At 41.1% G+C, this 13,179-nt stretch overlaps 1 protein-coding gene and 1 pseudogene across 1 annotated transcript; both read left to right on the top strand.

The window, feature by feature from the left end:
- The first annotated feature begins 266 nt into the window (after positions 1 to 266).
- Positions 267 to 1,214, top strand: LOC122695579 (olfactory receptor 56A3-like). The gene has a single exon (XM_043905675.1). It carries the CDS (start codon positions 267 to 269, stop codon positions 1,212 to 1,214), a length of 948 nt encoding a protein of 315 aa, XP_043761610.1.
- A 9,466-nt stretch (positions 1,215 to 10,680) lies between these two features.
- On the top strand, positions 10,681 to 11,636 carry LOC122701947 (annotated as a pseudogene).
- Positions 11,637 to 13,179: the final 1,543 nt, after the last annotated feature.

The raw sequence follows: 13,179 nt of genomic DNA, 5'->3' as shown, positions 1-13,179 counted from the left end.
AATTAAAAATAAGCTTTGAACAAATCAAACATTTACAAAGAAATCATATCATCTCACTCTTCTGTATTGTTTAAAGTAATGTGACTATTCCCAGCAGGGCACAAAAGATGCACATGTAAATTCGTTAGGCTTGGATAAATTGCCAGGATCCACAAGTCCCTTAAGTAAAGCAGTTTCCTCTGTCGCTATATATCTCGAATTAGTAACTAATTTTATCCTCAAATTACAGATCACCACAAGGAAGCTGTGGAACTATATGACAAAATATGACAGCACACCAAAACGGCAGCATCTCCACTGAGCTTTCAGACTTCCTTCTGAACTGTTTTGTCAGGTCCCCCAGCTGGCAGCACTGGCTGTCCCTGCCCCTTAGCTTCCTCTTGCTCCTGGCCCTTGCGGCCAACATCACCCTCCTGATCACCATCTGGCTGGAGGCCTCTCTGCACGAGCCCATGTACTACCTGCTCAGCCTGCTCTCCTCACTGGACACAGTGATCTGTCTCACTGTCATCCCCAAGGTGCTGGCCATCTTTTGGTTTGACCTCAGGTCCATCAGCTTCTTTGCCTGCTTCCTGCAGATGTTCATCATGAATAGTTTCTTTGCCATGGAGTCCTGCACGTTCATGGTCATGGCCTATGACCGCTATGTGGCCATCTGCCATCCATTGAGGTACCCATCCATCGTCACTAACCAATTTATAGCCAAGGCAGCCATTTTCATTTTGGCCAGAAGTGTCTTTTTGACACTGCCCATCCCCATTCTCTCAGGACGTCTGCATTATTGTGGGAGAAACGTCATTGAGAACTGCATCTGTGCCAATATGTCAGTCTCCAGCCTCTCCTGTAGTGATATTACCATCAATCGTCTCTACCAATTTGCTGGAGGCTGGACTCTGCTGGGATCTGACCTCTTCCTCATCTTCCTCTCCTACACCTTCATACTGAGGGCTGTGCTGAGGCTCAAGGCACAGGGAGCTGCGGCCAAGGCCCTAAGCACATGTGGCTCCCACTTCATCCTGATCCTCTTCTTCAGCACTGTCCTTCTGGTTTTTGTCTTCACACTTGTAGTAGAAAAGAAAATGTCCTCTGACGTGCCCGTCTTGCTCAATATCCTCCACCATGTCATCCCTCCAGCCCTCAACCCCATTGTCTATGGGGTGCGAACTCAGGAGATCAAGCAAGGCATCCAGAGGCTACTGAAGAAAGGATGGTAGCTAGAACAACTGGATCTCCTCTTTCGTAAAATTGGATGGCATTTGAATGGATTATTCAATCAATTATTGAGTCAATGAGTGGACTGAAGTTCATATTTATTAATTTTAATCTCAAACTGTGTAAACGTTTTTGTGTTCCCTTTAATAAAGCTTCAGTCTCATCTAGAGTTCCTCTTTCTCTCACACTTCAAAAGGAATCTCCTTTAAAAATATTAAACCTAAAAAAAGGGAATCTCCTTGATCCATTTGTCCCCTTTTCCCACTCTTCTTATCCTATTTTGTCCAAAATACTAAAATTCCTTAAGCAAGTTCTAAAGTGAGAGATTTATGTTCCTGAACAAACAACTGTTATTATACCATACATTTCTTATCTTGGGGATACAGCTGTGTCTATTTGGTGGGCTGTGTTGTGTAATTTGTAATGTGTTCTTATTCTTATTTCCACTGAAGGGAGTATATTGGAGACTAAGATAGTAGTAGTAGTGTCAGGCGCAGAGTCGTGTCTGACTCTTTGTGACCCTATGGACTCTAGCCTACCAGGCTCCTCTGTCCATGGGATTCTCCAGGCAAGAATCTCTTGGAGTGGGTTGCCATTCCCTTCTTTAGGGGAATCTTCCCACCCACAGATTGAAACTGCTTCTCCTGCATTGCAGGCAGATACTTTACTAGCTTGACCCACCAGGGAAGCCCAAAGATAATAGGAGTTGAAACTTTAATTCTGAATGCTGGAAAGTTCCTAATAGTCTGGAATTGTCTTTTTCTCTCAACTTTCAATGATACCACAGGCATTATTCAACTCACTGTCTCTCCGTCTCTCTTTTCTTCACTTCTCTATCAATGTGCATTAGAAAGGGGCAGGTTTTTTCCCTGAATGCTCACGTGTGTAACAATTATCATGAAGTTTCAGTAGATTTAAGGGATTATCGACTTTATGACCCAAAGCGTCTGTGCATTGGACACATATCTTTTGGATCCAGGGCTCCATGGTGAATGATATGCAAACACATGGTATGCTAATGAGTTAAAGAAGTTAAGCAATGTAATATACGATTCAGTAATAATCCTCAAAGATACAATAGACTGTATGAACGTTATTTGTTATTAATTTTAGTTTCTAAGCACACTTGGGTTCTGCAGATTCCATTAGTTATTAAGGTACAAAAATAAATAGGACATTAGAATTGCTTTCAGGCTTCCCTGGTGGTTCAGTCGGTAAAGAAACTGCCTGCAATGCAGGAGATGTAGGTTCAATCCCTGGGTCAGGAAGACTGTCTCGAGAAGGAAATGGCAACCCACCCCAGTATTCTTGCCTGGGAAATCCATGGACAGAGGAGCCTGGCGGGCTGCAGTCCTTGGGGTTACAAGAGTTGGACACAACTGAGCCACTAAAATACTGCCACTACTGCTTTCAGGAGCTCAAAGTTGGTTTAGAAAGTGTGTGTGTTAGTCATTCAGTCATGTCCAAGTCTTTGCAACCCCATGGACTGTAGGCCACCAGGCTCCTCTGCCCATGGGATTCTCCAGGCAAGAATACTGGAGTGGGTTGCCATTCTCTTTTCCAAAAGTTGGATTAGGAAGAATATAAATAATGAGACGGTAACAGGCAGGAAGGCTGGGGTCCCCAAGTGGAGGAAATAGACTGCAAGTGTCAGACTTTTTTTCTCTCTCTTAAGAGGCAGAAGGAAACAAACTGCAAAAGTCACATTTTTTTCCTTCTCTGTACAAAATAAAAAGGAGGTTTCTTTTAAAACTTTGTGTTACCATGACAACATCTAATTCTGCCTGAACTGAACTTTCCTCAACCCTCGAGGTAACCAATGTGTTTTTGTATGGAAATGTTTTTCTTAAGCTATTTTAATGAACTGTGTATTTACTTTAGAATCTGCCTTTCTTCAAATTGGTTCCACCTAAGACTGAGGACCGATAATGGCTCAACAAATCAGTATGTTTTACTCATGGAAATGTTCTCTTAAGCTGTGTTAAAGAAACTATGTATTTGCTTGGAAACCTGCCTTTCTTCAAGATTCATGTCAATTGTTTTATGGTCTGGGATGACTCACCTTGTGCAAATGCTATCTCAAAATGCACGTTGTGGGTGAGGGGCCTGGTGCAACTCTCCCATTTTGAGACATTCCCTTTCTCTAATTAGCAGCTTGCTAATAGGTGTATAGCTTCTTGCTATAAACTAATAAGGAGGCACTCTTTCTGCCCCTTTCTGATGTCTATGTCAGAAGCTTTCTCTCTTTTATACTTTAATAAAACTTTACTACACAAAAACTCTAAACAATCAAGCCTCGTCATGGCCCTGGATCGAATTTCTCTCCTCCGGAGGCCAAGAATCCTGTCGTTGTTTGTGGCTCATACGAACAACCTTTCAGTGATAATTTCAAAAATATAATATTCTCATATGAAGAAGCTGAGGAATTAAACAATGGGTCTCTCCAGATTGAATCTACAGATCATTTCGATGAGAATTAATGTCCTGAAAGGCTTCCCTGGTGGATCTGCCTGCTAATGCGAGACACATGGGCTCTATCCCTGGATTGGGAAGATCCCCTGGAGAAGGAAATGGCAACCCACTCTAGTATTCTTGCCTGGAGAATCCCATGGATACAGGAACCTGGAAGGCTACAGTCCATGGGATTACAAGTGTCAGACATGACTTAGCAGCTAAACTATCACCACCAACGTCCTGATAATATTACCCCTTCAGACATGTGCAAATAGCTCATATTTACATTTTTTACATTTTCTTAATTTATCTCAGCAATACTTCTCATTCCCATGTGTAGATCCTTCACATATTTTTAAAAAGTATTCCTACATACTTTAATACTATTTTCAACATTTTTCAACTTCATTTTTTAGTGGCTTATTTCTAATATATAAAAATATTGATTTTTATCTGTTGATCTTCTATTCTGAGATATTGACAAATTAGTTGGTGCAGTTTTAAAAATTAAATTTGTAAGACATTCCACATACTTGATATGGTTTTCTTTAAATAAAGACAATTTTTCTCCTTCATTCATCCCAAACTATGTTTTTTTATTCCTTTAATTTATTGCACTGCTTAGGAAATACAGTGCAATGTTAACTGGAAATGCTGAGTGAGAGTGGACATCCTTATCTTTTTTCTTACACTGAGAAAAATATCATCAAGGACTATCTCAGCTCTTCAGCATCAATTAGAAAAATTTCCTTCTTATCCTTTTTTCTTTAGTATTACTATGAATGATACTGAATTTTGGTAAGTATATTTCTGACTTGATTGAGATAGTTATATATTTTTCACTTTTTATTGTTGATATAAATAACAAGGTCAATTTATATTTTATAATTAAGTTAACCTACAACAGACGAATGTATAAAGAACATGTGATGTATATGTGTGTGAGTGTGTGTGTCTGCATGTGTCTGTATGTATATATATGTGTATATTTATATATGGCAACAAGATTGGATGGACTTGTAGGGCATTATGCTTGGAGAAAAGAGTCAGACCGAGCAAGATAAATATTGTGGCTATCAAGTCTATGTGAAATCTCAAAAATAAAATAAGCTAGTAAATATAACAAGCAATTAACAAACTCATATTTATAGATAACAAACTATAGAGTAAAATTTTTATTTTAAAAATTGAGAAATGCTATGTGAATCACCTAAACCTACCATAACCATGAAAATTTTTAAAATAAGCTTTTAAGCCATAACTAAAAAAAAATTCTTGCTCTATTTTTCCAGACTCTCAAAGAAATGTGTGAAAGTGGAAGTCACTCAGTTGTGTCCAACTCTTTGCAACCCCCTGGACTACACAGTCCATGGAATTCTCTACACCAGAATTCTGGAATGAGTAGCCTTTCCCTTCTCCAGGTTATCTTCCCAACCCAGGGATCAAACCAAGGTCTCCAATATTGCAGGCAGATTCTTTACCTGCTGAGCCACAAGGGAAGCCTTGAAGAAAAGAAATGTGTACAAGGATATAAACAGTAGTAGTATTTGTGTGTGAGTGTTCAGGCACTATTTTGTGTCCACCTCTTTGCAAGCCCATGGACTGTAGCCCACCAGGATCCTCTATTCATGGGGTTTTCCAGACAAGAATATCAGAGCTGTTTTACCTATCCTCCTCCTGCAGATCTCCTGAACAAGGGATCGAACCCATATCTCCTATCTGAGTCTCTTGCATTGGCAGGCAGATTATGTTACTAGTTGGTACAATTATTGCCAAAGAAGCTGAAGTGGAACCATTCTAAGAAGACCTACAACAACTTCTAGAACTAACACCAGAAAAAGATGTCCTTTTCATTATAGGAGACTAGAATGCCAAAATAGGAAGTCAAGAGATAGCTGGAGTAACAGGCAAGTTTGCCCTTTGAGTACAAAATGAAGCAGGGCAAAGGCTAACAGAGTTTTGCCAAGAGAATGCACCAGTCATAGCAAACTCCTTCTTCCAACAACACAAGTGAAGACTCTACACAGGGACATCAACAGACAGTCAATATCGATATCAGATTGTTTATATTGATTGCAACCAAAGATGGAGAAGTTCTATATAGTCAGCAAAAGCAAAACCAGGAGCTGACTGTAGCACAGATCATGAACTTCTTATTGAAAAATTCAGACTTATTTTGAAGAAAGTAGGAAAAACCATTAGACCATTCAAGTATGATCTGAATCAAATCCCTTATGATTATACAGTGGAAGTGACAAATAGATTCAAGGGATTATATCTGATAGACACAGTGCCTGAAGAACTATGGATGGAGGTTCATGACATTCTACAGGAGGCAGTACTCAAGACCATCCCCAAGAAAAAGAAATGCAAAAGGATAATGGTTGCCTGAAGAGACCTTACAAATAACCGAGAAAAGAAGAGAAGCTAAAGGCAAAGGAAGAAAGGAAAGATATACCCATCTGAATACAGAGTTCCAAAGAATAGCAAGGAGAGATAAGAAAGCCTTCCTCAGTGATCAATGCAAAGAAATAGAGGAAAACAATAGAATGGGAAAGACTGGAGATCTCTTCAAGAAAATTAGAGATACCAAGAGAATATTTCATGCACACATGGGCCCAATAAAGGACAGAAATTGTGTGGACCAACAGAAGCAGAAGATATTAGGAAGAGGTAGCCAAAATACACAGAAGAACTAGACAAAAAAGATCTTCATGACCCAGATAACCATGATCGTTCACCTAGAGCCAGACATCATGGAATGTGAAGTTATGTGGGCCTTAGGAAGCATCACTACAAACAAAGCCAGTGGAGGTGATGGAATTCCAGCTGAGCTATTATATATCCTAAAAGATGTTGCAGCTAAAGTGCTGCACTCAATATGCCATCAAATTTGGAAAACTCAACAGTGGCCACAGGACAGGAAAAGGTCAGTTTTCAACCCAATCCCAAAGAAAGGCAATGCCAGAGAATGCTCAAACTACCACACAATTGCACTCATTTCACATGCTAAAAAGAAATGCTCGAATGCACCTAGCTAGTCTTCAACAGTACATGACCAAGAACTTCCAGATGTTCAAACTGGGTTTAGAAAAGGCAGAAAACCAGAGATTAAATTGCCAACATCCATTGGTTCATAGAAAAACCTAGGGGATTCCAGAACAATATCTACTTCTGATTCATGGAGAACACTAAATCCTATGACTGTGTGGATATCAACAAACTGGAAAATTCTTCAAGAGGTGGGATTACCAGACCACCTTACCTGCCTCCTGAGAAATCCGTATGCAGGTCAAGAAGCAACAGTTGGAACTGAACAGGGAACAACGGACAGGTTCCAAATTGGGAAAGGAGTCCGTCAAGGCTGTATATTGTCACCCTGCTTGTTTAACTTACGTGCAGAGTACATCATGTGAAATGCCAGGCTGGATGCAGCACAAGCTGAAATCAAGATTGCTATGAGAAATACCAATACCTCAGATATGCAGATGACACCACCCTTATGGCAGAAAGTGAAGAGGAACTAAAAAGCCTGTTGATGAAAGTGAAAGAGGAGAGTGAAAACGCTGGCTTAAAACTCAACATTCACAAAACTAAGATCATGGCATCTGGTCCCATCACTTCATGGCAAATAGATGAGAAGCAATGGAAACCATGAGAGACTTTATTTTGGGGGACTCCAAAATCACTGCAGATGGTGCCTGCACCCATGAAATTAAAAGACGCTTACTCCTTGGAGAAAAGCTATGACCAACCTGCTGCTGCTGCTGCTGCTAAGTCGCTTCAGTCCTGTCCGGCTCTGTACGACCTCATAGACGGCAGCCCACCAGGCTCCTCCATCCCTTGGATTCTCCAGGCAAGAACACTGGGCTGGGTGGCCATTTCCTTCTCCAATGAGAATCAAAAGTTGGTTTCTATTGATATGAAAATGCTGTTTCGTTCTGGGTTCACAGTTTCATTAAAGCTTCCTTTCCCTTGCTACTTTGCCCCCAATCCCAAAGCTATTTCTCGTCTATCAGTTCTGTTTTCAGAACTACTAATTGTATCATTGGTGGTTTTTGATTACTCTTTTATAGTATTGATGAGCTAAGTACATTATCATAGAATTGTATTTTAGGGTCAGAGAGAAACTGGAAGTTGTTTGAATGTAACACACTTGACTAGGATTAGATAGGAAGAGGATTAGCCTAATACTGGGTAGATGGTTAAGATTTTGAGAATCATTTCCTTTCTTTGTAATGTGATGATAATAAAACATATTTCATAACACCATACACAAAAATAAACTCAAAATGGATTAAAGATCTAAATGTAAGACCAGAAACCATAAAACTCCTAGAGGAGAACATAGGCAAAACACTCTTTCACATAAATCACAGCAGGATCCTCTATGACCCACGTCCCAGGATATTGGAAATGAAAGCAAGAATAAACAAATGAGACCTAATGAAACTTCAAAGCTTTTGCACAACAAAGGAAACTATAAGCAAGGTAAAAAGACAGCCCTCAGATTGGGAGAAAATAATAGCAAGCAAAGCAACAGACAAAGGATTAATATCAAAAATATACAAGCAACTCCTGCAGCTCAATTCCAGAAAAATAAGTGACCCAATCAAAAAATGGGCCAAAGAACTAAACAGACATTTCTCCAAAGAAGACATACAGACGGCTAACAAACACATGAAAAGATGCTCAACATCACTCATTATCAGAGAAATGCAAATCAAAACCACAATGAGGTACCATTACACGCCAGTCAGGATGGCTGCTATCCAAAAGTCTACAAGCAATAAATGCTGGAGAGGGTGTGGAGAAAAGGGAACCCTCTTACACTGTTGGTGGGAATGCAAACTAGTACAGCCACTATGGAGAACAGTGTGGAGATTCCTTAAAAAACTGGAAATAGAACTGCCATATGACCCAGCAATCCCACTTCTGGGCATACACACTGAGGAAACCAGATCTGAAAGAGAAGACACGTGCACCCCAATGTTCATCGCAGCACTGTTTATAATAGCCAGGACATGGAAGCAACCTAGATGCCCATCAGCAGATGAATGGATAAGGAAGCTGTGGTACATATACACCATGGAATATTACTCAGCCATTAAAAAGAATTCACTTGAATCAGTTCTAATGAGACGGATGAAACTGGAGCCCATTATACAGAGTGAAGTAAGCCAGAAAGATAAAGACCAATACAGTATACTAACGCATATATATGGAATTTAGAAAGATGGTAACGATAACCCTATATGCAAAACAGAAAAAGAGACACAGATGTACAGAACAGAATTTTAGACTCTGTGGGAGAAGGCAAGGGTGGGATGCTCTGAGAGAATAACATTGAAACAAGTACACTATCAAGGGTGAAACAGATCACCAGCCCAGGTTGGGTGCATGAGACAAGTGCTCCGGGCAAATGCACTGGGAAGACCCAGGGGGATCGGGTGGAGAGGGAGGTGGGAGGGGGGATCGGGATGGGGAATACATGTAAATCCATGGCTGACTCATGTCAATGTATGGCAAAAACCACTACAATATTGTAAAGTAATTAGCCTCCAAATAATAAAAATAAATGGGAATAAAAACATGCTTTAATATTTTTTGCAATTTGGAAGTGGATACTATTGGTTCCAAATCAAGCATATACTTAATAAAGGCATTGTACTGTTTAAAAAAAAAAAAAAACATATTTCACAAGAGAGTGAAAGATAAAATGAGATGAAGTCCTAGATATTGGAGCTCCATTCTCAGCAAGTGACAAGAGTTTAACAGTTAAACAGTATGAAAATTTATATTATGTTCGTAAGACTAGTGAGAAATCAAGAGAGAACTTTTAAAACTCCTGGCAAAAAGTTTGTAAACCCACGTGATAACTCTTTATATGAGACTCTGTTTATGAAGACAGATTTGACTACAATGGACTGCATGATTTGAAGGCCACCAGAAAGTCCTGACCTATACATTTTGCCAAGTTACAGACTTCTTTTGATTCTCTGTCACAATTCAGGTGGAGGAGAACCTTAGAATTCTTCATCTGTAATGTAAATGAGGATGGGTGCTGAACTGTTTCAGTTTTATCCAGTTCTTGGAGACCCCATGGACTGTGGTCCACCATGCTCCTCTGTCTGGAGTGGCTTTCTGTGCCCTCCTCCAGGAGGTCTTCCCAACCCAGGGATCAAACCCATGTTACTTATATCTCCTCCATTGGCAGGTGGGATCTTTATCATCAGTGCCATGAAGGCAGCACATCACTTTACTCACAATCCTCCTTCTCCAGCCCACTCCCCATGCCTGGCGGTCAGCACTCCCCTGTGCTCCGCTGTGCTCAGTCACACAGTCGTGTCCAACCCCATGGACTGTAGCCTGCCAGACTCCTCTGTCCATGGGGATTCTCCAGGCAAGAACACTGGAGTGGGTTGCTATGCCCTCCTTCAGGAGATCATGTGGGTATGGATGATGGCAAAGATAGAGATTTGACTTAGACATAATATTAAAAATGTTTTAATTAATTTGTATCAGGGAGCCGCTCTATGTACCCAGTCAATCATAACTCTGCATACTCTCATCTTTGACTCCCTTAAAAGCTTGTTGTGGATGCCATCTACACTTTATAATGCATTTATACACATTTAAACTTTAAACTATAATGTTTTCTCAGCCTTTGATTTTCTCTGATACTTAACTAACTTCTGAACCATTGAATATCAACGGAGCAAACAGACTTGTGTGAGTGCCCTCCAACATTCACACAAGAGACAATGGAAGATGACACATAGATGAAAGAACCATAGGAAACATTTATTTATAAATTCAATGAAAAATTCTTAGCCACTTCTGTGTGTCAAAAATGTGCTAGACACAAAGAATGAGAGTGGAAAAGGTGGCTTGTGTCCATATCTTCAAGGATATTATAGGCTAAATCCACACTCATGACAGTCTGTGGTAGAATTGACACCTTCTCTCATCTTCAGCTCCCTAAAGACATCTTCCTCCCTGAAGTCACTGCCAATGCTGCCTTATAACAACAGCTCCCTCTCTACTGAAGTCTCTGAGTTCCTCCTGAACTGTTTTGTCAGGTCACCCACCTGGCAGCTCTGGCTGTCCCTGCCCCTCAGTCTCCTCTTCCTCCTGGCCATGGGGGCCAACGCCACCCTCCTGCTCACCATCCGGCTGGAGGCCTCTCTGCATGAGCCCATGTACTACCTGCTCAGCCTGCTCTCCCTGCTGGACATGGCGCTCTGCCTCACTGTCATCCCCAAGGTCCTGGCCATCTTCTGGTTTGATCTCAGGCCCATCAGCTTCTCTGCCTGCTTCCTCCAAATGTTCATCATGAATAGCTTCCTGCCCATGGAATCATGCACCTTCTTAGTTATGGCCTATGACTGCTATATGGCCATCTGCAAGCCTCTGCACTACCCATCCGTCATGATGTACCAATCTGTGGCAAGAGCTCTTGTCTTCATCTTGGCCTGAAACACATTTCTTACCGCACCTATTCCCATCCTCTCTGCACAGCTCCATTATTGTGGAAAAATCATAATTGAGAACAGTATCTGTGCCAACCTCTCTGTGTCCAAGCTCTCTTGTGGTAACATCACTCTTAACAAAATCTACCAATTAAGTTTAGCCTGGACCCTGCTGGGCTCTGACCTCATCCTCATCTTCCTCTCCTACATCTTCATCCTCCGAGCTGTCCTTCGACTCCATACAAAAGGGGCAGCTACTAAAGCTCTGAGCACCTGTGGCTCTCACTTTATCCTATCCTCTTCTTCAGCACCATCCTGCTGGTTTTTGTTTTTACCCATTTGGCCAAGAAAAAGGTTTCACCTGATATTCCTGTCTTACTTAATGTCCTCCACCATGTCATTCCAGCTCTCAACCCCATTGTCTCTGGTGTTCAAACTCAGGAAATTAAGCAGGGGATTCAGAAATTATTGAGGAAGGGTAGTGATAGCAGAAAGTAATTATGTTCTTGCTGCTCTCCATGAAGAACACTCAAAATCACAACTGAAAAGCAAGGATTGGGATGTAGAAATACAGTTCTAATCTTCTTCCTGTTCTTGCCTAATGATATGAACTGTGTGGTTTCCTCTTACTCAGAGTCACATCCTAGTTATTAACATTCCATTGTATCCTGGCAGAGACAAAGAATAAATATGTATAATCTCTCATCGTGCTAGCCAGACCTGGGGTCATGAATTTTGATGAGTCAATCATCAGACCTAATATTCTGTTTCTAATTTTCACCCAAGTAGAACTAGTGTAGATGAAAAAAAATTATGGATCATTGAAAAAGCAAGAGAGTTCCAGAAGAACATCTATTTCTGCTTTATTGACTATTCCAATGCCTTTCACTGTGTGGATCACAATAAACTGTGGAAAATTCTGAAAGCGATGGGAATACCAGACCACCTGACATGCCTCTTGAGAAACCTATATGCAGGTCAGGAAGCAACAGTTAGAACTGGACATGTACCAACAGACTGGTTCCAAATAGGAAAAGGAGTATGTCAAGGCTGTATATTGTCACCCCGCTTATTTAACTTATATGCAGAGTACATCATGAAAGAACGTTGGGCTTCAAGAAGCACAAGCTGGAATCAAGATTGCCGGGAGAAATATCAATAACCTCAGATATGCAGATGATATCACCCTTATGGCAGAAAGTGAAGAAGAACTAAAGAGCCTCTTGATGAAAGTGAAAGAGGAGAATGAAAAAGTTGGCTTAAAGCTCAACGTTCAGAAAACAAAGAACATGGCATCCAGTCTCATCACCTCATGGGAAATAGATGGGGAGACAGTGGAAACAGTGTCAGACTTTATTTTTGGGGGCTCCAAGATCACTGCAGATAGTGATTGCAGCCATGAATTAAAAGACGCTTACTCCTTGGAAGGAAAGTTATGACCAACCTAGATAGCATATTAAAATGCAGAGACATTACTTTGCCAACAAAGGTCCATCTAGTCAAGGCTATGGTTCCTCCAGTGGTCATGTATGGATGTGAGAGTTGGACTGTGAAGAAAGCTGAGCACCCAAAAATTGATGCTTTTGAACTGTGGTGTTGGAGAAGACTCTTGAGAGTCCCTTGGACTGCAAGGAGATCCAACCAGTCCACCCTAAAGGAGATCAGTCCTGGGTGTTCATTGGAAGGACTGATGCTGAAGCTGAAACTCCAGTACTTTGGCCACCTCATGGAAAGAGTTGACTCATTGGAAAAGACCTTGATGCTGGGAAGGATTAGGGGCAGGAGGAAAAGGGGATGACAGAAGTTGAGATGGTTGGATGGCATCACCGACTCAAAGAACATGAGTTTGGGTAAACTCCGGGAGTTTGTGATGGACAGGGAGGCCTGGCGTGCTGCGATTCATGGGGTGGCAAAGAGTCAGAAACGACTGAGCGACTGAACTGAACTGAACTGAACTGATGCTCACTTAAAAATGTGTGGCCAAGGCAAAATAGCTCTTAAAGACTGTGCTTTGACTTTGGAAGAGTAAATATAAGATTAA

This window comes from Cervus elaphus, chromosome 1 (assembly GCF_910594005.1).
Source record: "Cervus elaphus chromosome 1, mCerEla1.1, whole genome shotgun sequence".
Lineage (NCBI taxonomy): Eukaryota > Metazoa > Chordata > Mammalia > Artiodactyla > Cervidae > Cervus > Cervus elaphus.
Note: the sequence above shows the minus strand (reverse complement) of the source record. Positions and strands in the feature narration are given on the sequence as shown.